The 24,760-nt window shown below is 41.1% G+C and overlaps 3 protein-coding genes across 3 annotated transcripts in view; all 3 read left to right on the forward strand.

The window, feature by feature from the left end:
- The window catches only part of neto1l (neuropilin (NRP) and tolloid (TLL)-like 1, like), a gene marked incomplete at its 5' end in the record, with an annotated part of 101,540 nt that extends 100,008 nt beyond the window's left edge, over nucleotides 1–1,532 (forward strand). Inside the window, one exon of the mRNA XM_083778502.1 lies at nucleotides 1,396–1,532. The remainder of the gene's footprint in view (nucleotides 1–1,395) is intronic.
- Nucleotides 1,533–2,860: 1,328 nt separating this feature from the next.
- On the forward strand, nucleotides 2,861–10,043 carry timm21 (translocase of inner mitochondrial membrane 21). The gene is made up of 6 exons (XM_083778503.1): nucleotides 2,861–3,402; nucleotides 3,554–3,616; nucleotides 6,684–6,781; nucleotides 7,277–7,350; nucleotides 9,144–9,249; nucleotides 9,379–10,043. Exons 1-6 carry the CDS (start codon nucleotides 3,096–3,098, stop codon nucleotides 9,475–9,477), a joined length of 747 nt encoding a protein of 248 aa, XP_083634629.1. The 5' UTR covers nucleotides 2,861–3,095; the 3' UTR covers nucleotides 9,478–10,043.
- Nucleotides 10,044–10,915: 872 nt separating this feature from the next.
- Nucleotides 10,916–23,821, forward strand: LOC310868207 (uncharacterized protein). Its single transcript, XM_083778505.1, has 5 exons — nucleotides 10,916–11,267; nucleotides 11,552–11,634; nucleotides 11,999–12,158; nucleotides 16,619–16,751; nucleotides 21,287–23,821. Exons 2-5 carry the CDS (start codon nucleotides 11,615–11,617, stop codon nucleotides 21,508–21,510), a joined length of 537 nt encoding a protein of 178 aa, XP_083634631.1. The 5' UTR covers nucleotides 10,916–11,267; nucleotides 11,552–11,614; the 3' UTR covers nucleotides 21,511–23,821.
- Nucleotides 23,822–24,760: the final 939 nt, after the last annotated feature.

Consider the following 24,760-nt stretch of genomic DNA (forward strand, 5'->3'; position numbering starts at 1 on the left):
TTTACCTAAATACAATTCCCTTTCAAAGGCTATTAATTGACATTTTTGACACGCATAATCATTTTTGACAAATGTTGTTTAATTTTTTTTTTTTTTTTTTAAGTCTGTCTATCTCTCTTCTACCGTAGAAACTTAAAATCTTTGTATTAAAACAGACTTTTATACTAAGGCGAACTGAAAGGTCAGTTTTTAAAGAATACACAAAATATCTTTCAGGGCAGATTTTACTGATGCTTTGTAACAAAAAATAAAATAAGGGGAAAAAATGCCTTTGTGTTATCGGCTCATGTAGTCAGTGTTCCCTTTGTTCTTTAGTGTGTCCTATTGTATGTAACTTCCAGATACTGTATCACCATATCTGGACATGATTAAAATGTAGTGGACTTGCTTTAGATAGAAACATTGATACTAAACCTCAGCATAATAAGATTTATAATTGTACTTTCCTTTTGTTTTAGTGCCACATGGGATTTGAAAATACTGTTTAATATACTTTTTATACTGCTTACAACTTACCAGTTATAATTTGAACTGACCTGAAAAGGTCAAACACACCCATGGAGTACTTCAAATGGGTTCAAACATAAGGAATTATTCCTAAATACTATTTGTCCAAAACATCACTAGCGCATTTTGGACAATGAAATGTTTGCTCTGGTGCTGAAATGTAGCCTACTAACAGTTAGTATATTCACAAAGCCTTCATTGTGGAGAGCCAAAATTCAAACTGAATGTTACATGTGTATGAGAAGAATTTCTCTTGCTTTTCCTTTCTCTCTCTCTCTCTCTCTCTCTCTCTCTTACTCTCTTCATCATATGACGGTGTTGCATGAGCAAAATAATGTATCTATAAATTCACAATGCGTTGTGAGCTTATACATGTGCTATTTTGGCACATAACAAAGGATGGTGCATAAATTAATTAACTTTTACCTTCAATTTCCTTTGCTGTGTTCATTTGACTGTATTGTCAATTTGTCATATATGTGTGTATTACTTTATGTATTGTATGTATACATTACTTTACTTCCATGCTACCTGTATAACTCCCTACACGTCTTCTGTCTAGTAGTCACACACACACACACACACACACACACACACACACTTCCCGCCCCTACCGATATCAAATAAAATATTTTCTTTTTGTACATGTACAATGTGCTGATTTTTGGTGTATGTTGTCTTATGTGCTTATACTGCTAACCTGGCTGTTAATAATGATAATAATACATGGTTGAAAGCAAAGCAATAGATTCCCCTCTCTCTCTCTACACAAACCTGTCTACTAGTGTAGATGGGAGTCGACACCACATTGATAATGTGAGTCGGAGCCAATTCACCCACAAGAAGACAGAATGAACCCAAAGTAATAGTGTTTTCATTTCTCTACAGATACTTCAGACAGATGCAGCATTCCTCTGCATCTTGCCAAGTTTGACAACTTGTGGAACTAACGTTTCTCTTCCTTGTGCATCTTGACTGAACTGTTACAGTGAACAACTTTACCCATATAGAGTGTTGTGGTTGAGGAACAAAAGAAAATAAGAAAAAGCATTTGGTGTATTGCGTATACATTTTTTCTTCTTTGGATTACAACGGTGCATTTACCCGTGCTCGACAAGTGGCTAGGATTGACAAGCCATGGGACACCGATAATTTGAAATACTGGACTGAAACTCTTTAAAATAAAAATACCTTTAATGTACATTTGTTCTGGGAATGAAAATAAGAATCTTTTTTTAATATATATTTTTTCTCTTCTAACGTAAACAAAATAATAGACAATTTTGCTGCTGAACACACATTTAGTTTGTTTGTTACTTTGGGTGTTATTTTACATTTACAGCTGTAGGTTATTTATTTGCATTCTGAACATACCATACAGTCGACCCTGTTCAGAAATCAAGACAGCAGCCAAAAAAGAAAAATAAAGAAAAAAGATAATAGGCTATATCATATTCATACATGTGCCACTGTTACATTCTATGACTTAAAGGGATATTTCACTTTCAAAAAAACTTTTGGTCATTTCATCATCTACTCAGTCTTATGTGAACACCCCATACAGTTGCTTGATTCAGTATTTAGATATTTGACATTCATGATAGCTGCCCCGCCCCCTTCCTATACAAACCCATTGTAACCATGATAGATTCATCAAAAACACCCAACCTTTTTATGGTGACTGATACTGTCCTTCTATTCTAATACGTGTGGGCCGTGTTTTTTCATTTACTGTTTTCATTTATTTTTAATAATTATTTTGGAAAATGTGGCAGACCACGTAGCGCGACAGAGGAGAATAAAAAAGTATATTAAAAATAAATTAAAACAGTAAATGAAAAAGCACGGCCCCCTCACGTATTAGAAGGATAGTATCAGTCAACAGAAAAAAATGTTTTCGATGAATCTATCATGGTTAAAATGGAGTTTGAGGTTATAATGGGTTTGTATAGGAAGGAAGCAACATAAAAACTGTCTGGGGTGTTCACATAAGCCTGAGTAGATGATGAATTGACCAAAAGTTATTTAGAAAGTGAAAAATCCCTTTAACAACTAGCCTACATTTCTATCCCTCCATCTACTGAAATTCTAACACTAAATGGTGTCATATATATTTTTATTTTATTTTATGGCACAATGATGTCTTAAAACCATTTGCATATATTATTTATACAACACATAAACCAATGCTGGAGAGAATGTTTTCAATAAACTGATTTTGATTTTCTCATGTCTGTTATTTTTAATGACTCTATCTACACACGTTATAAGGACTCGATTTCCCATGATCCTTCTGTGACCACTTCGGTGTTCTGACGACATCATTAGGCGTCTCAGAGGACATGCAATGCAGGCAGATCTGGGCGCATCTGAGGCAAATCTACAATACAAGTTGTACTGAGGAATCTGTGCAGGACAGGTTATTTATGGATATAAAGAGCTTGTTTATTCCTTTACATCAAAACGCATTAATGGCACAGGTCGTAATATTGCACGGTGTAGGTGAGACGTTGGCGTTTTGAACCCCCTGCTCACTGACAAGTTACAGAGACATTCTAGGGCTAGCAGTGTCACCGTGAGAGCCAGCCATGGCGTATTCTTTGATATTAAAAGCCGTGCACCGACATTTGCTACAGCCATGCTGCAGCCACACACAGATCAGCTTGCTTATTCAAAAGCAGAGGACCGCTTCTACAACATCATCGGGGATTTTCTTCTTCAGAAAGACAGATGGCACTTCATCATCTGCTGGATGCAAAAATGTTATGCAAAGACGGGATATTTATCTAGACTCTATGCTTAGAAATAAAAGCAGTCCCAAAGAGAGAGAAGGTGGGCAGATGTCTGTTTCGAAGTACCAACGCGGTATGCCAAAACCCTCAGCTGCTCAAAAGGGTAAACCCAGCCATGCACGTTACCTGCACGCATAATGATACAGGCTAATCATTCATTATAGTATTACATTAATAATACTACTAAATATTGCGTGAGTCTTATTATATAACTGAAGTCTGCAATGATCTGTCTCACACCCTCCCACTGACAGTAAAGGACGCAGGCAGAGACTTCACCTACTTCATAGTGGTACTCATCGGACTCGGAGTAACAGGTGACTGACGCAAATGCCTTAAGTTATTATTGTGGGGTGACAACGTCATAAAAAAAGCTGGCATTCATCCTAACCCTAGAAAGGGCGTGTATTCCATACATTTCATTCTATAATGCCATAGAACACTCAATGTAATTTTCCTGGGCAGCATTCTAATTTGATTATGAATTGCTGCAACATGGGGCCACGGGCCAGATCCTGTCTCCTGTGAGTCCCGTCGTCATGTAGTTATTATTAGACTAGACTGTGACATATTCATTTTGATTTGACTAAATAAAACGTTTATTCAGTAAAATCTTCACACACAACACTTGTAAACGACCTCCAATGGGTGCATAATATGTAAAATTGCACACAAATTGTATATTGCAGTTCCTCCAGTGGGGGCATACTTTGGTTAGACATAGCATTGGTCCCACTGGATTTAGGTAGATTTGCAATTTGCAACTCTAATTTTTGTCTCCACCAGGCCGAAGGCATGGGGGGAGAGTATGTTTTGCACTCCGTCCGTCCGTGTGTGTGTCCGTCCGTGTGTCCGTGAGCAGCTAATCTCGGCCACCGTTAACCCGGTCGATGCCAAATCGATGCCCCAAACTTTCCAGAACGGCCTGTTATAGCGTCACCAGGAGGCCGCTTTGTGCAAAACAACCCGGTCGATGCCAAATTTTGCACACACACTCCCTGGATGCCAACGATGAACCTCTGCCCCAAAATTTCCAGAACGGCCTGTTATAGCGCCACCAGGAGGCCGCTTTGTGCAAAACAAGTTTTTGCACGGTACACCTACAGATTTTGTCCAAACATCGCGCAAATTGGTACACAGTCTCTCTAGAGCCATTCAACGAAACAGATTTCTCAGACTCCATCCTGATTGGTTAAGATTGGCTTCCAAAGTTCACAGGAGTGCTCAGTTTCAAACAAAATGCTGCAAATCATGAACACATCGCGTGATTTCCGTGAAATTGTGCACGCACATTCCCACTAGGCCGAGGAAGAAATGCCACATGAACAATTTCAACTCAGCCTCAAGGTGGCGCTATAACTGGCCGAAAAGTATTTTTTACCTCTAATTTACTTTTGTTGCCCTTTCATCCAACCACCAGATGAAGGCAAGCTGCAATGTCCTACATTCCTATCCTGGTGGAGACCTGTGCCCAGAAGGGCACTTTTTCTAGTTTTACAATGGGTTGAATCTAGAGTTGCAACAAGCTCCATCCACTTCCTATTCATCATTTTTGGTTTGTGATCTGCTTGTCTTAAATGACGTTAAACTCACCAACATTGCAGCTGCAGTCCAAGCTTGAATTATCCTCTTTCAATCTGCCGAGCTTGTTTTTCATAAAAATCCACCGTAGAGATGTTATGAGCTACTTTCTGTCAAGACTCTGACCTCTGCAAATGATTATTTTTTTATGTGTTGCAGTTTGGAAGCACTCGTTTCTGTTAACGGGTCGTGCTGCTGCCTCCTGCATTATGTGCAAATTCGAAACAGGTTGAACGCAGGGCCGTTCAGTGACGTACGACGAGTGCTTCCAAACTCCAGCACTTAGAAAAATAATCACTTGCAGAGGATGTCTTGACAGAAAGTAGCTCATAACATCTCTACGGTGGATTTTTATGAAAAACAAGCTCGGCAGATTGAAAGAGGATAATTCAAGCTTGGACTACAGCTGCAATGTTGGTGAGTTTAACGTCATTTAAGACAAGCAGATCACAAACCAAAAATGATGAATAGGAAGTGGATGGAGCTTGTTGCAACTCTAGATTCAACCCATTGTAAAAAAAATCGAATTGCGGCTAGGTTAAGATTAGGTTTAGGTGTGCTGTCCCGTGGGGGGTTAGGGTTAGCCGCAATTTGCAACTCTAGATTTTTTGAGTGGTGCAACCACTCCGACAAGACAACCAGCAATGTCCGTGTACGTACATACGTGTATGTAATGTATGTGTTGTTCATCTATGTATGTGACGTTAATGAGCACCAGTATATGACTATTAGTACCAGTAGGGGGCGCCAGAAACAGAGAGAGGGATAGTGCTGCTCTGTTGCCTGCTAATGAGTTCACACGGGTGTGATTTCTTTATAATGGGATGAATCTAGAGTTGCAATACCCTCCATTGACTCCCCATTCATTTGCTTTTGTGATCTGCTTGTATTAAACGACGTTAAAGTCACCAAAATTGCAGATCTAGGCCAAGCTTGAATTATCCTCTTTCAATCTGCCAAGCTTTTGTTTCATAAAAATCCATCGTAGACATGTTATGAACTACTTTCTGTCAAGAAGTTCTCTGCAGGTGATTCTTTTTCTAAGTGTTGGAGTTTGGAAGCATTCGTTTTTAATTAACGGGTCGTGCTGCTGCCTTCTGCATTATGTGCAATTGCAAAACAGGTGGTACGCAGGGCCGTTCAGTGACAACGACGAGTGCTTCCAAACTCCAACACTTAGAAAAAGAATCACCTGCAGAGAATTTCTTGACAGAAAGTAGCTCATAACATGTCTACAGTGGATTTTTATGGAACAAAAGCTTGGCAGATTGAAAGAGGATAATTCAAGCTTGGCCTAGAGCTGCACTGTTGGTGAGTTTAACGTTGATTGCAAAAGCAAATTGGATGAATGGGGAGTCAATGGAGGGTATTGCAACTCTAGATTCATCCCATTATTAAAAAAATCTAGAGTTGCAAATTGCGGCTAGGGTTAGGGTGAGGGTTTCAGATATCGGACCAATGGTAGGTAGTACATGTGCTCATTGAAGCAAGTGTACACGTGTTTAGTGTTGCTGTGCAGTGTGAATGCCTGGGGGTCAGCTTTCACAGAATTCACAATGTCTCATCACTAGTCTAGTCATGATTGGAGTGACAGGACGGCATTCACAGCAACACTAAACCAGTGTAAACTTTCACCTTCAATGTGCACAATCATACTGTACAAATGTGGCTATCATCCATTCATATAGCCTCATGAAGTAGATGAGGTTATATATGATTGTGACAGTGAGTATGGTGAGGTATCATCTAGATTGGCACATATCTAAAATACTTGTGTGCAAATGTACTTGCACTCTTTTTTAGGAGGGTTGCTATATGTGGTCTTCCAGGAGCTGTTCTCTTCATCAAGCCCAAACAAAATCTACGGGAAAGCGTTTGACCTAGTCAGGTTACACCCAGAGGTACAGTAATGCCTGATTTATACTTGGTTGTGAATCAGGATGTGTGCCAAAACTTCACATCATTCAGCTGTATGAAATACTTGCCGTAGTGGTTGCAAAGGTATTCATTGATTGCCTCATTGATTGAGTCCCATATAGAGCTAGCATATAGAGCATCGCAGTCCCGCCCCCTCGAGAGACCCGGAAAAGAAATCCCCGTTAATTTTCCTCATAGACTTTTCAGAAAGTATTTATTTAAAGACATTTACGCCGCGGACAAAGCCAACTCTTGTCGTGACCAATCATGACAACAAAGAATCGGGCCAAACAAAGAATTAGAAAGTCCTGGGCCACTCGTCGTTCTGAAAGGGGGAGGGACTGCGACGCTCTATAGAGCTTCAACTTTGACTCCTCTGTCAAAGTTGTGGTCAGCTACGCCTACAGCAGCACAAAAGTAAGTCAGAAAATGAATATGAACTGCTCAATTGCATTTTCTCTTTCTATTCTAAATTGTAGGTAATTGGTGCATTTGGGGAGCCAATAAAGTGTTATGGTGAGACCACCCGCAGAGGAAGGAGACAGCAAGTCAGGTACGAACGAATGCCATTAATACAGTATGTCGGCTTTTTGATTGATTGATTTATTAACAGTTTGCAGAATTACAGTACATTTCAAGTACAACTCAATACAAAAACTGTTAACAGTGAGTGGATGACACCATAAAGCATTACACTTGTTTACAATAGGGCCCACCATTTTCAATTCATCAAAACAATCAGAGACGTACGATTCGTACGAATATACACAACAATCAAAAGGAAATCATCATAGGAGGTAAAAAGGGAAAATTCTACCAAGTTCAGAGCTGAGGGCCTTTTCAACCTGACGTTTGTTTCTGTCCGAGACCAGCAGTGCTGAGTCATCTGCGAACAGGAACAAATTGCAGTCACAAGCTGATGTCATGACGTTTACATATATTAGGAACAGTAAAGGTCCTAGTATGCTTCCTTATGGAACGCCACAGCTCACTGGGAGGGAGGGTGACAGGCTCAATTCATTTCTGACTGAGAATTTTGTCCCACTAAAAAGAGTTGTAAGTATGCAACAGGGAATCGCTAGCTTGACACTGAACAGAAAAAGTGTAGGGAGTCATATAGGTAGCATGGAAATAAATTAATCTATACATACAAGAATACACCGGCGGGTGACCATCTGAGAGGTTATAGACTATTAGTTTTTATTTTTGGCAGCCTAGGGCATACCCACAGACTGGTTGTTAGATGGTCTCAACAACTTGGGATGTCCAAAAAGGCTGGTAAAGTATTGACCTTATGCATACCGCTGCCATCTTGCCAGCAAGGTGGTAACTAGGTGCAATTTCACATTGACAGCCCATTCAGCCAAACAGAAAAGTCATATCTGATTATATTAAACGTCAGACTCACCAACATTGCAGCTATACAAAAAACTTGAATTATCCTCTTTCTGTCTGCAAAGTGTTTGTTTCATAAAAATCCACCGTAGACATTTCATGAGCTACTTCCTGTCAAGAAATTCCTTGCAGATGATGATGAAGTGTCAGAGTTTGGAAACGCTCATTATCCGTAAATCAATCTCATATGTGCAAATTCAAAACGGGTGGTACGCATGGGCCGTTGAGTGATATTCAACGAGCCCAAACTCCAACACTTAGAAAAATGAAACAAACACTTTGCAGATGGAAAGGTTTTTGTACAGTTCAATGTTGGTGAGTTTGACATTGTTTAATACAATCAGATAGCAGATAGGACTTTTCTATTTGGATGAATGGACTGTCATCAAGCCATTCAACGCTTGTTAGCACAAGTAGAGCATTCTTCCGGCAGGCCCGGCGCCAGGATGAAATGACAGAGGGGGCAATCGGGGGCAGGTATTGGACAAGGACATGAAGACAATGCGCCACATTTGAATATCTATAGAGGGCAGAGGCGCACGATTTCGTTGGCTTCCTTCGGAAATGTACCATTGTTTTGTCTGTAACTATTTGATCTAAGGGGGCAAAGAGGTTGATTTAGGGGGGCAAACAACCCCTTTGCCCTCCCGTGGCGCCGGGCCTGTCTTCCGGGTGCTTCAAAACGCCGGCAAGATGGCAGCGGTGTGGATAGGCAGCCACCACATATGGCGGAGACACTGTTACTTATACCCATAGAGTACTAAGTGACATGCTTATTGTGTGTGTGTGTGTGTGTGTGTGTGTGTGTGTGTGTGTGTGTGTGTGTGTGTGTGTGTGTGTGTGTGTGTGTGTGTGTGTGTGTGTGTGTGTGTGTGTGTGTGTGTGTGTGTGTGTGTGTGTGTGTGTGTGTGTGTGTGTGTGTGTGTGTGTGTGTGTGTGTTTTCACCTTAGTCATCTGGAGTATCTGAAGGACGGGCTGAAGTGCATGAGACTCAAGTTTTACATCGAGGGTTCAGAACCAGGCCGCAAAGGAACTGTTCATTCCGAATCAAAAGAGGTTCTCACTCTCTTTTTCCCTTCAGTGATTTATATAAAACGGGGTCCAAAAGTTCAACAATTATGCAACTAAAATGGTTCGGATTAAAACATCTGTATGTAATATATTATGCACTTTTGTCCTTTGCAGAATCCTGAAACAGGAAAGTATGAGTTTCGTTACATATTTGTGGAAGTAGACACCTACCCAAGAAGGACCATCATCATAGAGGATAACCGATACGGCTGACAATGGACAACCAGTCTGGGGTGCTGCAGCCTGCTTCATTGATCAAAATGTAGGCTTGAGCATTGATTGGCAGATAACATGGTTGGGACAAAATGTGTATTGAATGCTATGCCTTCTATAGGTTGTTAATGGTATGGTCACATATTATGCCAATTATGAAAATTGCTCAACATAATGCAAGTTGGCATCCGGCAGTTTCTACATGCTGGGACCCATACTGAACATTTATAACATAAAACCTTGGTGTAACATGTCTGGGTTCACAATGGGGCTCTATGGGCTGGCAAATAGACTACAATGATTTGGGGGTTCTGTAAAAGATTGTGCAACCTGCTTTACAAACTGTATTCGAACAATATTCTTTGGTGGCTGACCTTTTGTAAATCACATGATTTTTGTTGTGAACAAAATCTTAAAATGTATTGTGCTGTTGATACTTTAATTGGTATCCAATTTGAGAAAGTTTCTACATTTCCCAGAATCACAACTTCACTGAAATAGTAAGCACGGGAGCAGTGCATGTTCGGACTAACGGGACTTCGGATCTATGGGCAGTTCCCTCTTGAGCAAGGCTATACATTTGTAATAAATTGTGTGAAATATATTGTTTCTTGACTTATTTTTTTTAGCTATGTGCATATATGAATACCAACCAACAATAAACTTGGATATTTGGCATGTGACACTGTTGCCTCTGAAAATGCTATAGCGCTGCAGCTGTGTAAAATGGAAGGGAAATATATGCACTGCAGTGAATAACGTGTGTGTATAATATATATATATATATATATATTCGTTTTCGTGCTCTGTTTCTTACATTGCGTCTATTTTGCTTTTTTTGATTGATTGATTGAAATATTTATTAACAGTTTGTAGAATTTACAGTACATTTTAAGCACAAACTCAATACAAAGACTGTTAACTGTGAGTGGACGATCAAATTAAGCATTACACTTGTTTACAACAGGGTCCACATTGTTCAATTCATCAAAGATGAAGAGAACATTTTCTATAAGAAACCAATTTGACGAGTTGTGATTAGACTTGACATCCTATCAACACGAATATCAAGTAAACGTGCACCCCATCACAGATTATGATTGAATTACTGTTTAACGTTAACATTAAACAGTAATTCAATCATTCAATCAGTAATTCAATCACTGGAAATGGCAACATTTCAAATGTTGCCATTTCCAGTCTACTACTTTGAGGTGTAATTCCTTTTTTACTTTTTTTTGTATTATACATTTTTATTTCATATTTGTATTATGAATTTCATAATGGAGTTGAATTTATGTTTCTGTTGACGGACCCAGGAACAAAGCGAACGCTGCGGTCACTGTATTCGATGGGTCACCAATTGCGGCGTAACGGATCCCCGCGGCACCGCCCACTTTTGAGCCAGTACAGCATTGTGACATACATAACATAAGGACTGTGTGCTACGCTAGTTAGCTACGAGAGTCGTGAGTGAACAACGGTTGCAGCTTTACCAGTTTACTGCTAACCGTGTTTACACCCGACTGACCCTGCAAGTTAACGGTATCATTTCGTGTAATGAGTAGTAATACATATCGTACGTACGACTTATTTTCCAGTCCGTTCGCTGTGTTTCTCATGCGTTGTTGTTATTGATGTTGTTGTTGTTGTTGTTGTGGCCTGCTAAGCCATCATAGCATAGCTAGCTGAAGCTAGTATTTTTGGTCGGAAGTCACGCTGGTAAACGAAAGAGAAATGAGATACCTTACAAGTTAGCTCTGCTACGGTCTGCTCGGCTCATCGCCCTGGTAAGTTGACCCAAACATGAATTCAGGTGAATTGTTTTTTTTCTCTCGTCTTAAAACCTCACTGTGTTAGCAAACGAGTCATCTTAACAGTTGCTTCACATGCTACGTAACTTAGAAGTTATACAGACTTAAGCCTATCTGATCAGTCATGGTTGTCGTGAGATGACATACTTACTGTGTATGTAATAATAATGTAACGTAATTTAAAGTAACTCAAGACAGTTGGTATTGTACCTGTTATCCACAAAACACCTTTTTGTCAACTTATTTTCATCCCGCTACAGAGATAAGTTGGTGGCTGACTATGAGCCGCAGTGTTCAGTGATTGGGATCTCATCTCACAAACAATGGAGTTGTACTGGTACATGTAAGTATTCTTGCACAATAGGATATTTCACTCACATTTTTAAGTGGACTTTGTATCGGAAAGATGAAGCCCACGCACACCTAAACGTAATTTAATGTGTACAAGTTGTGAAAATTGTCAGAACTAAAGTCTACAGGATTTTAACATGGTACATCATTATGAGACCCATATTTACCCATAACTTGTTGTTTATCCCCAAAATGACGGGATATCACATGTTTTGTAGCATTTGGCCTTACACCTAATAAAAACAAATGCATTTAGTCCCTCATTCATTAAAAAAAAGGTTAAATTAATATACTTTTAAATGGTTTTAAGAGTTCCGGTTACCCTCATCCTCGCTCTCTCTGCTTCTTATTTATAGAGTGGTCATCATATTCATTATCATCAAGATATTCTTCTATGTCTGCTGGTACCGGTCGAGACAGAGGCAATTGGCAGCGTACCTGAGCAACCCACGCAATGCTCAGATAGTCATTGTTGGAGGAAGGGCCTACCTCCACCAAATGTGTGAGAGACAGAGTGTAAGTATAGACTTGTTTGTGGTCTACTCTGTGTACACAGTACTACACACACAAACGCACACACAAAAGTACAAATGCATATTCTGTGAAGCTCTCGCTTTCTGGCTTTTGATGACTCACTTTCACTCGGAATGGATTTTTGAATGATTGAACTGCATCTAGTTAAGGTTGTATCAGGTTCATGGGTTATTACAGAAACAAGTGTGTGGGCTGTAGTCACGTCGGGTACAGCCAGGGCATGTTTGTAAGTGTACATGCCTGTGGGCACATTCTGATGTGCATACTTTACTTTACTTTCGGTTTTTTGACCCTTCTGAGTTCTGACATCTGAGCTATATTATTGCAAGACAAGTCATGAGTTTCTGAGTAGTTGTGCTTTCAGTGAGGGAGTTATGGTGAATGTGCAAAAGAAGCTTTGTTTATCTGGAGTGATATCAAGTAAGTTTGTCAAATTTCACCCAGGGGTGTGAAAGTTTTTGTGCCAGCAGGGTCAGTAAACACACAGATAGTAAGACCGGTGTAGGCCTAAATGTTCCTGTGGAAACTTAAGTTTTTTTGTTTGTTTGTTTTTTGCTCATTTGAGTTGGAACTCCCAGCTGTAACTGCAGCAGTAGGCCTACCACAGTACCACTTGTTATTTAATCAATCCATTCTGCCGCACATACTGTAATGCAATGATCGAAACGTTGCAAATGTTAACATCTGCATGAGATTGGGTGTAGTTTATGGCACTCCCCTGGCTGACTTTCATAATGGTTGTTTGATCACAGACATTTGATTTTTGACATGAGGATGTTTTCATATTTGCAGCCTTGCTGTTAGGTTAAAACACCCTTTGTAGAACTGAAATACATTGGAATGACTTTTTTTTAAATGTATTATAGATGCTATTATTAATAATTATGATCATTAATTTAAATGGTGTTGTACTGATGAGTCTCGACTCCTCACCGGTGTGGACAGTGTTCGCCTGTGGCGAGTTCAGCCACTCACCAAACAACATGGCTGAAGCCAGAGCCATAGAGTAAGACAGAGTTACGCACCTCACTTCATGGGGTCAGTCCAATGGCGGCTCTTCTACATAGACTTCTATTGGTTTGTCCCTATTTGAAGGCTTCAAATGGGGACAACCGGAAGTTTATGGAATGCATTGGAGTCTATGGGCTCATGTGAGTACATGAACCACGTGACCGGGCTGTTTTCTGCCCCCTCAATTTCGCAACTCTTCTATTAGATGGCTCTGGCTGAAGCATGCTGGTTGGTGACTGGCTGAACTCGCTGCCGGAACACCAAGGTGTTTCTTTCCTTCCAGGGAGCAACATGGAGTCAGTCCACCGTACGGTCTTCGATTCCTAACCATATTTAATTAACCTTGCGGAACACCTGGAAGAAATCTTCTCCATGACTCCAAACCCCTTAAAAATGCTTTGGCCCCAAGAGTCGAAAACACATCACTATCCGAGTGGATCAGATTTGGATTTTGGGTGTTAAAGATATTATTTGATAAATCAAACTTATACTTGTTATTGACATCATACTAATTCTACAATCACAGAATATTTATAAAAGTGTGATCCAATTATTTAGTTTAGCTACCCCAAATCCCCCCCCCCCCCCCCCCCGCGCTGAAATCAGAACATAAACCTAAAAGGCAAGTACAAAATATATACTTAATTAACCCGGACCCTGTTCCAACTTTTAGTGTTTTTTTTCCTCTTTGTTTGTTTGACAGAGAGACCTAAGGCCAATTTTATTTTGAGCATAGCATGGAATTCTTATGCAACAGGAAATGCCCCAATCTTAGAAAAATAAATGAAGCCGTAATGAGGAGATTTCTGTCTCGGGCTCTTAGTTCAAAACTCCACCATAATGTCAGAGGTTGTGTCCTGTGTGGTTCACCAGATGTCCTTTTAGTGTTTGAAATCACGAAGGCAAACCTGAATTTATGTAGATGTAAAAGGTAAATGACAGCAGCATTTGAAAATATTTCAGTCCAGTAGTGCATATTGCTGTTCTCCTCAACCACACCCTGTCCCTGTTTAATGACTGTTTCTGTCCAAAGCAGTCCTGTAATTGATTCACCTCCTAACGCACGTACGTCCCCTCACCCACCTTACCGTTTCTTTGTCTCCCTACTCTTTAGTCTCTTATCAATCCTGTTGTCTGTCCCTCACATTCTTCTCATTCCTTTGGCTTTCAGTCTTTGTCTTCCAGTCTATTGTTTCTTTTGAAGGCAACAGATTAAAACAGTGTTTTCTGGGGAATCATTCAAAAGGGTCTCCCTGTAGAACAAATAAAAGCAAACAAGTTGGACAAATGTTGAGTAAATGTTATGTCTTTGTTACATCTTTACAATGTTTTAAGTTGTTTGAACTAATATGTCCATCAGTAGGCCTAATAAATCAGGTAATAAGAATGCAATGTTGTTTCTGCAACTGCATGCAGAATCAGAATGACTGTTTTCGGGAGTAAGGTAAACCCTGGCTTTTTTTGTACAATATAGGTATCAATCAACGATCGATTTGGCCATGCAATTAATCAGTTATCTGCCCAAATTTCAATATTGTGTACATCCCTACATTCCACCATAATGTTTATATTACTGTATATACCTATCCAGTCTGTTAACAAAATTTGAAAGGGAAGATAACCCATTCTTGATTATTACGCCTACCATGGCCATAATCGTCGATGTGCAAGGTTATCTGCCGCTTGGTGCAGGCGGGTGTCTGGTGGCTCGTTTGGACATGACTGCCTTCTTGATTTGCATATTGTTGGCTTCGGAATCGCCCTACACGCTTCTCTTCCTCTTTCTCCTCCCCTCTCCTCTCTCATCTCTGCTTTCATCCTTGACTGTGTAATGTTCCCATGATTTTAATGGATTTTTGGCAGGGAAGGTCCCTTGTCAATAACCTGGTGCCCTGATGGTTCCCTTGAGAAACGCCACACTCCCTCTATCCCTCCCTAACCTCTCACTGTCTTAGTCCCTCTCCAGTGTCATGAATCAAACTTAATATTGGAAGTTAGAGTTGAGGTAGTATCACTCAACAAAGCCTCTTTGACCATCTTGTACGTGGTACCACGAAAGGTTGATCTCAGATAAGCACTTCCTAATCAGAAAAGTGTGATACATGTGGGGCCCAGAGAGAGATGAAATAGATACCGGTACATTGATTATTATTATATATATTTTTATCCTGCAATTTTGTAATACATTTTTCACCCTAATTGCCTAAACTGTAATCCTTGGCGCTACTCTCCCTCTGACAACCTGGGGAGAGCCCCGAACGGAGCATGTGTGCTTCCTTCAATGTATGAGGAGTGAGCAGGCCGCTTCTTATCACCTGCCAGGGGGGAGTTCCCCCGGTAGGAAGTAGCGTGTGGATTGTGGAAGGCACATGGACAACCAGTTCCTTTTCCCTCCATCAGGTGCCCCAGCTGAAAGGGGCACCTGATGGAGGCAGTATAGAGACCAGGATGTCTGCTTTTTTTTTTGTGAGGGTACCTACCTACTACCTACCCTAAGGGACACGGGGAGATGAAACTCCATACAGAAAGGCCCTTTCGCCAACCCCATCTAGGGTATTGGCTCTGATGTGGAGGAGAGAACATGCCCCCAACGCCCCTTGCGGGAATCGAACCCGGAACCTTCTAGCTGTGAGGTGACCGTGCTACCGACTGCACCACCCGATACATTAATTATAAGGTTTCAAGTTGATTTGGTTTTGCCCACACAGTTGTCTTGGTGGCACAAGTTCTTTTTTAAATGCTAATTACATAAGTTGAGCTTTTGCATACACCTGTAAGGTCGCCTAGGGCAAGTGCTATGAGCTTAGATGGGGTCTGAAGTGGTGGGTTTTCAGACTACTGCGGAAGATATGTGTTCCATAGTTTTGGAGCCAGAAGGGAGAAGAATTTGGGACGTGTGGAGCGTTTTCCGGCGTCTTAGTGAATGTTCTTCCAGCATTGGCTGATCTGAGCGTGCGGGAGACCCCCAGGTTTGAAGTTTTTAAAATTGGTACACATACAGTAGCTGCATAATGAATTGTCGATACCTAAAAAATTATGACCGACAAACCAATATATCGGCCTGGCTTCTTATCAAAGCCCTGTTGTCCATCAGGGATATAGCCTAGCCCTGCTATTTACTTTTTGTATGGTTTCCATTGTGCTTGTTGATCTTGGCCTATAGCAAAGAGTTGACATGTTGCCATGACTCCATGCTGTGTGTTCACAGAAGACTGAAGATACTGCAGTATAACCAGCCTAACCAACTGTCTTATGATCATTTGCTGTTTGCTTTGCACACACAAATCTGGGGCGGTGATTTTTCATCTATAAAGTTTTTATAAATGTTTTCTTTTATCATATATTTTTTTATAATCTTACTCTTTTTGCCTATGCATGTATAAATCATTGTCTCTGCCCCCCCCCCCCCCCCCCCCTCTCTCTCTCTGTAGCAAACATCCATCTGGCCTAGTTGGTATGGTGTCCAGGATGATGGTTCAATAGAGGAACCCTCCACCTCCCTGCCACCAGCTGCGTCATTCTCTCACCTGGACATGCCTCCGCCATACGAGGCAGTCTCTGGAGGTAACGCATGCGAACACATTTAACACCAAGCACTCACCGCTTCCTTCTCTTTTTGGAAACACACGCAGTGCCCTTTGTTCTCCTTTCCAGTCAGGATATGATTATAATGACCTATTTGATACAGTAATCATAATGAAACTTCCACCCTGCAGCTTCTCTGTTTTACTTTAGGTCAGGGACGGCACCGTGGCCATCTATGAATGCACCACGTCTGTACGTATGTGTGTATGTCTGTAATGCACGTAACTCGAGAACCGTTAGCTCCACCGACTTCAAATTCGTCACACACGTTCCACACCCCCACCGGGAATGTAGTGCCTGGTGTCAAGTCGGTCAGACCCACGGTTGTCCTGAACCGCCCAGGTGCAAGATAGATCTGAACAAGATAACAGTTCACCTGTTCATAGTTAGCAAAAAGGTACACAGACAGACGTCTGCAAAGTTTGTGTTAGGGATGGGCATTTCCTGTTTTTTATTTATTTCATCCTCGCCAGGCTGGAATGGCCAAAAGCGAGGAATTATGTTTTCAGTCCTGTGAGTCTGTCCAGTGTCCATGTAAACTTGGTCACTGCTGGACTGATTGGCATGAAACTTTGTGTGCACATTCCAAGCAGACAAAGGCCCATATGTTTCATTCAGCCTGTTATATAATCAACTGATAGAACTACTTCTTGGCCTGGGTTAAGCAAATATCACTGGCATTGGTATTAAGGTAGTCAAAGAGACATTGCCCTCAATACCCCATACACTTCAAACTACTTCTCCAAAGTGAATGACACCCACAGCCACACAACTAGAGGGAGCAACCATGTTCTGGTACCACCCACATTCAGAGCAAACATGGGAAAGTTCTCATTCTAAGTACTGCTCTCCCACAAAAATGTGGAATGCCCTGACATCTCGTAAGGACAATTTATTTTTGACTGTGTATGTATTTTTCTCAGCTGACAGTTTTTCCCAGTCAAATCCCAGTCAAATTCCCTGTCAAATTAATACACCCAACAAGTTTATATAATCTTTATTTTTCCAGGAAGTCTAATTGAGATAAAAAAAGAAGAAACAGCTGTATGCCTGTAGGTCTAGTCTCATGGTAGCCAGCATGTGCACTTAAGCCTCTCCAGCTGATCCAAAATGCCGCAGCTCGCTTGGTCTTCAACCAGCCAAAATTCTCACATGTCTCCCCCCTGCTCCGCTCCCTCCACTGGCTCCCGGTCGCTGCCCGCACAGAATACAATTTACAATTTACAATTTAGGCATTTAGCAGACGCTCTTAATCCAGAGCGACTTACAATAATCAAGAACAAAAGCATGGGAATACATCACAAAAGCATTTATCATAAAACATGCGTAAGCTAAGAAAGTAACAGTGGAATATCTATATTATGAGACTATACATATAAACTATATATATACTACTATGCTATACATATGTACTATGGCGTGCTATGACTATATACAATGCAATTATAGTGCCGTCTACATAACATGCTATAAGTCTGTATCAGATGCTATCTAAGTCTACAGAAATGCTATCTAAGGGGGTAGGGTAAGTGCTATGGGCCATGATGGAGTCTAAAAAGGTGGGTTTTCAGACTACGGCGGAAGATTGGCAGTGATGCTGCAGTTCTGACTGCAATGGGAAGTGCATTCCACAGTTTTGGAGCCAGAAGGGAGAAGAGTTTGGGACGTGTGGAGCGTTGTCCCGGCGTTTTTAGTGAGGGTACTTCCAGCTTCCCTGCGTTGGCTGATCTGAGTGCGCGGGAGGGTTTGTAGGGTTCAATCATACTTGCAAGATATGGGGGAGCCATACCTTTGGTTGCCTTGAATGCCAGCATCAGAGTTTTGTATTCTGTGCGGGCAGCGACCGGGAGCCAGTGGAGGGAGCGGAGCAGGGGGGAGACATGTGAGAATACAAAACTCTGATGCTGGCATTCAAGGCAACCAAAGGTATGGCTCCCCCATATCTTGCAAGTATGATTGAACCCTACAAACCCTCCCACGCACTCAGCCAACGCAGGGAAGCCGGAAGTACCCTCACTAAAAACGCCGGGACAACGCTCCACACGTCCCAAACTCTTCTCCCTTCTGGCTCCAAAACTGTGGAATGCACTTCCCATTGCAGTCAGAACTGCAGCATCACTCCCAAGCTTCCGCCGTAGTCTGAAAACCCACCTTTTCAGACTCCATCATGGCCCATAGCACTTACCCTACCCCCTTAGATAGCATTTCTGTAGACTTAGATAGCATCTGATACAGACTTATAGCATGTTAGGTAGACAGCACTATAATTGCATTGTATATAGTCATAGCACGCCATAGTACATATGTATAGCATAGTAGTATATATATATATATAGTTTATATGTATAGTCTCATAATATAGATATTCCACTGTTACTTTCTTAGCTTACGCATGCTTAGTTTTATGATAAATGCTTTTTTGTTCTTGCTTAATGTAAATCGCTCTGGATTAAAGGCTAAATGCCTAAATTGTAAATTGTAAATTGTAGCCAGACAATTATTCCACAATCTCCGAACGCTATATAGAGTCTGGAACTACACCTATCGAAATCTGAGGCAGGAAACTATCATCTGTTAATTTACGTTCACGAAAATACATGTTACAATATCTTTATATTTGATTGGGGATAGGCATGTAAAACAGTACGTATTAATTGACTACCTGCTCTGCAGTGGAAAACTGGTCTGGAAACGAGATGGCAGGTATCGTCAGGAAATGCTTAGCAACGACTTCCATCAGTTGAAATGAATGACTCGTTTAGGAAATGGATAATTTGGCTTTGTTTTGTCTGCTGCGTTGTTATCCTCATTGAATAGACACTGATTGCTGAGGACCACACAATCTCGTAATCATTACCACAACGTTTTTGGTGCTTACAACTGCATAACGGTAAACTTGTACCAGTTACACATTGGATAATTGACTATTGTGCTTTTCATGCCCAACACTAGGCAGCTCAGACATGCAGGTGGATATAATGGAGCTCTGAGAATGCTTGAATATGAAATACTTTACGTAAGACACAAATACAATTTGATGCCCTATTTCCCCCGGGCATCGAGATTGCATAGATTGCTGATAGATTCCATCAATCACTGAACTTCAACTGCATCATCATACATGCCATCCCTATTTTCAAAGGATTAAAAAAGTGTCAACAGACTTTGTTTCAATGTGACTTTGAAGCATAACTCTTATCTTCAAGCTCAACATCATCATCTGCTCCCCTCTGTGTCTTTATGCACATTTTAGAATTACATTGTTTTAATGCATTTTGTTTTTATTTTGATCCGCTATGCATAATGTGCTTGTATAGCTAAATACTTAATCTAACATGAAACCAATTCACCCCGCCCCCCGAGACATTGTAGATTTAGCCATGTTGTAAATGGAGCCAGAACCAACATAGACTTATTAGACTGAGACCCCCAAACGGCAGCATCTCTGGCTGTGCTTAAATAGGCCCCTCCTCCAGGCGTAATACCACAACTTGGCAAGCTCTCAGTTCAGCCTGCCAAGTTTTCCTCTTCGCTGGTCTTTCTTTTTTTATCTAATCCCCCTAACCACCCTGATGCTCCGTCTATTTAACTCACAGTAGTGTTCCAGGAATGGAGAAGGAAACGAGCAAGGGCACCAATACTGTAGGGGACCTTCCTCAAATCTCCAAGGACAACGATCTTTAGCTTTTTGTTTGTTTTGCATTATTTTACTTCGTAACTGTCGGGACTGAAACCTTGTGTCCAAAATATATTAACCCATTTAGGCCTGAGATCAGATTCTAAAAATGACTTCTATATCCTGACAGTTTTCTGAAAAAGCTGTCAGTCGGTATTCGATTTTTCTAAAATAGCAGACCTACAAGCTTGAACATGGGGGGGGGGGGGGGGGGGGACCATTGGTTTCTTTCAAACTTAAAACTTTCACTCTGAAGGTACTGTGAGCTTTTAGATTGACTATCTTTGCTACTTTTGTGTCTCACGGTAGTATGATGAAGTAGGCCATTAATTTATGAAGAACAGCATCGACTTGCAACTTGTGTTGTATGACGCACATATTGTTCCTACAGGGGCTCATTCGCTGAGTCTTTGGATCCGTCCCATTAGTCCACCTTTTGTATTCAATGTGTTACGCTGCACATTTGCGGTGGCTCTATTTTGAACCTGTCTTATAAGTGTCCCCTTGTGCAGCCAGTTAAATCTCCTTCAGTGGTTGCAGTAACACCAGGATGTGGTTACCGAACGATGGAAGTGGTGACATTTCAACCGTGACGCCAAGCCTAAAGTGTTTCTCATCTCTGTAGAGCCCTTTTCTGAACTTGGCACGTGCACGGTTATTATATAATTCTCAGCAAGTATGTTATGTGTGAGAGTATAAGCTCAAGAATTGATCCATCAACTCAAGATCACAGAGGCACTAAACTAAAGCATAAGTGCTCCTGTGCTGCATGACTTCACTTGACTGTATGTTTTTCCCTCATTGTAAAGTGGGTGATGTCTCCCCTGTCTCCATGCAGCTGAGGACCTGAAGCCTCCTCCATACAGTGAGTGTGCCCAGAGTGATGACAGCGACGAGCCTCGCCCTTCTCGCTGCACCCCCCTGCTCCTTTCCGAGGGAGAAGACTCGCTTAGTATAAGTGAAGCCCCGCCGCCTTACACCCAGAGCCCTGCAGCTCCAACCGGTCAACAAGACGGCCCTTCCAGCCACATTCAGATGCACTCAGAGAGCAGGCACACTTAAGACTGGTCCCTTAACGCCACTTTGCCTTTTCCAAGTGATGCCTTCCTCTGTTTTAACCTCTGTGATCTTTGCCAGCCTAGCTCTCGTCACGCAAGAGTGAGAGCAGACATTTGTTTTTGTGTGTGTGCGCGTGTGTTTGAGTCTTCGTGTGTGTGTGTGTGTGTGTGTGTGTGTGTTGTTTTTCTACTTTGTATTGTTTGGAGAGAGAGAGACAGAAAAAAAAGCGGTCATCTGATGAGCAGATGACACAGAGAAGCCTGTGAGCCTCACAACCACAGACCACAGACATTTACTCCCAGCTAGGACAACACCACCAGCAGCCTCAGTTCTCAAAGGGAATCAGTGACACAAACAAGCCACCAGGAGGGAGAACAGAGACGTGGGTGTGAACTTCAGATCGATTAAGTTGTCCTCATCCACTTCCAAACACTTTAGCTCAATGCAAACTACGATCAGTCCAATTTTGCCTTCTTTTTTTCTGGTGGAGATGGACACCAGCAAGGGAGAGAGAAGGGAAACAAGATTTACCGTCTGTATGGTGCTGATGGCCTTATCTGCTGTGCTCTGTCCGTCGCTGCTTTAGATTGACACTTATCTGACAGACAGATTACAGGCTACCTGTTCAAACTTGTAGAGTGACTGAAATGAATGCTGTAATTTCCTGGGTCTTAAAATGGTGTGGAATTGGACAAAGGTCTGGAGCAAATCTACCCTGCCTACATTTTACATCGTCGTATAGCCACTGACACTTTAACACCGATTTGTTGCATGGGATAATCTTCTGCCATAGTCGAGATGTGGCATAATTGACATTTGGCACTGTCGCGATGCAGTATGTTAAAGAGCATCCAAACTGTCTTTTTATTTTGTTATTTAGAGATCAAGCTTCAGGAGATACAATGGATTTTGATACATCTCTGAAGTTTGAAATTAATCATGTACAGGAATGTAGAAGATTTGCCACAGGCTGTTAGCTGCAGCCTAATATATTTCCCTTTGGTCAAAGTGTTATTTTGGAGTTCAGGGCAGCAGCTCATGCAGTAGCTATTGGCAGGTTGGATTGAGCTTGTTTGAGAACAGATTTGTTTTGACTGTTACTGTATGATGAAGACTAACCAAAGTGTCTCTAACATCAGCCTCAGCCCGTCATAACCTCCAGTGTAACTATGCTGCCACAGGCTGGTATGTCAGGCATTCTCAGTGTATTTTGTCTGTCTTCTGTATGCTATTGGATTTTGGAGATGGTATTTTCCTGTGCTATTTGCTTCTTGTGTCGCTGCATTTAAGATAACCCCACTGTAACTCCCCCACTGGAAACCACTGTTTCCATGTGAACCATTTCCCATGGTCATTAAATAGATAACAGAAAAATGTCCATTTGGGATATGGAAAAGTAAATAATGGGGCAGTTGATAGAGATTCACTGAAAACATCTATCAAAAGGTTTAAAGTAGTGCTGGGCCTCGATGAAGCATTGTAATTAATCGCATATCAATATTTGACCTCCCAGTGTGTGCACCACCAGTATGATCGTTACGCCTGAAATTCGTCCAATAAGAAAGGGTCTGTGGTGCAAAAACTATGCGCGATTAAAATGCGTTAACTTTTTTTAATCGCGTTTCTGTAATTAATCTCAATCCGGTAAAGTCCCAGCCGTAGTTAAACGTGTCAAGAAGTTAAAAACGTATTTTAAATTTGAATGATAATCGTGTTGTGAAGACAAATCATGATTCATCTGTTTGATGCCTTACCTTTCCAATAGCACTCATAGGCCATGTTCAACTTGTCCATATTTGTTCTTTGATTTTATTTTATATTCCCTTTGAGTTCTGCTAGTATATCTGAGTGCCGTGAAGATGAATTGGCATGGGAGAAGGTTCTAGGCCAATTTATACTTTGTCACACGTCCGTGCATATTTGCAATGAAGTATAAACAAGGCTAATTATTGAGTGCAATGCTGATCTCTGCTAATGTAGACTGAACTGATAGAAGAATGATGCCAGCCATCTGAAAACAAAACCAATCATATTGCAGTATTCTGTTGTAATTTAAGTCCTGTTTTTTAACTTCATGTTCATTCCCGTGGTTTTCAGGTGTCAGAAAATGTCAAACCGCTAGACACAGAAAAATCACCTTGTGATTATGTGGATTTTACTGTTAGAATTGTTTCTTATTTGGGGTTTATGATTTTGGGGGGTGTATAATTGTAATAAATAAACGCATAATAAATATAATCTTACATATTTATTTTCCGGTCTATCCCCTGTGCCTCAAAGTAATATCTGAAAGTTTGTATGTGACATTCAATGCAACACATCTATCAGGACAAAGTGTGTTGTCCTCAGGTTTTCTAAAACGGCCACATCTGAAAATTCCTACTAAACTTATATATTTGTGAACTCAAATACTCTGCTTTAATACATTTTGATCCTGCAGCATACATGCCTTTAGCATGTCTTTAGTCCTAAATCTAATTTGTTAATGTGGTGATAACCAGAGAAAGAAACAACTATATTTTGTGTCCCTGTCTGGTTGCTCCGAGTCCTTCTCTTGCCCTCAAAGATGTGATACCGGTATTTACGTTTACTAAACCGCCACTAGAGGGCAGTGTTGTGCTTTGTATGGTTTAAGCCGGGAATAAACCGGGAACTGCTCCAATCTAGTGCACCTGTTGCCGTACTCGCTGGGCAGTGCATACACAAAGCTGAGTTTATTCGGTTATTGTACATTCTACCAACATGACAGCTAAGAAAATAGAAATTTCGAGTTTTCTACTGCAGATATTTTTTTTTTAAAGTAATTTGGTTTGCCATTGCGGTCTGCCAGCAGCCAGCTGCTGTCAAAATCAATGCTAATCAATAGACTAATCCCAATTGAGATTCACCTAATGTCTTGGAAGGATTTCTGCCCGCGTTTTTTCTGGAGAGTATTATGTAGCAGACCGTATATCACCAAATAGAGCGCATTCATTTTTCATTGGATTCTCGCACAGAACTTCCCCGGAAACTAACAACCTCGCGTCACCAGACTGCTCTAACTCAGGTAGGCTACTAAGAAGATGCAACTGATGATGAACACTGAACAGGCCACAGTCCAGAGCTACTATATGGACCAGAGCTACTGCCTACTGCAGGAGCCGTTTGAAACAGAAGTAGATATTTTATACATTATACAAAGTATTGCAGATGTATAGTCGTGAAAGATTATAAGGCCTGGTCTTCTTACGAAAGTTTTCTTTTGTGACGCCCC

Source organism: Protomyctophum parallelum (assembly GCF_964188405.1).
Source record: "Protomyctophum parallelum genome assembly, chromosome: 12".
NCBI classification, from domain to species: domain Eukaryota; kingdom Metazoa; phylum Chordata; class Actinopteri; order Myctophiformes; family Myctophidae; genus Protomyctophum; species Protomyctophum parallelum.

Coding starts and splice junctions, on each gene's coding strand:
- timm21 (XM_083778503.1), top strand. CDS start 3,096: ATGGCGTATTCTTTGATATTAAAAGCCGTGCACCGACATTTGCTACAG. Junction 6,782..7,276: donor TAGTCAGGTTACACCCAGAG/GTACAGTAATGC, acceptor TCTAAATTGTAG/GTAATTGGTGCATTTGGGGA. Junction 9,250..9,378: donor TTCATTCCGAATCAAAAGAG/GTTCTCACTCTC, acceptor TGTCCTTTGCAG/AATCCTGAAACAGGAAAGTA.
- LOC310868207 (XM_083778505.1), top strand. CDS start 11,615: ATGGAGTTGTACTGGTACAT. Junction 11,635..11,998: donor ATGGAGTTGTACTGGTACAT/GTAAGTATTCTT, acceptor TCTTATTTATAG/AGTGGTCATCATATTCATTA. Junction 12,159..16,618: donor AAATGTGTGAGAGACAGAGT/GTAAGTATAGAC, acceptor CTCTCTCTGTAG/CAAACATCCATCTGGCCTAG.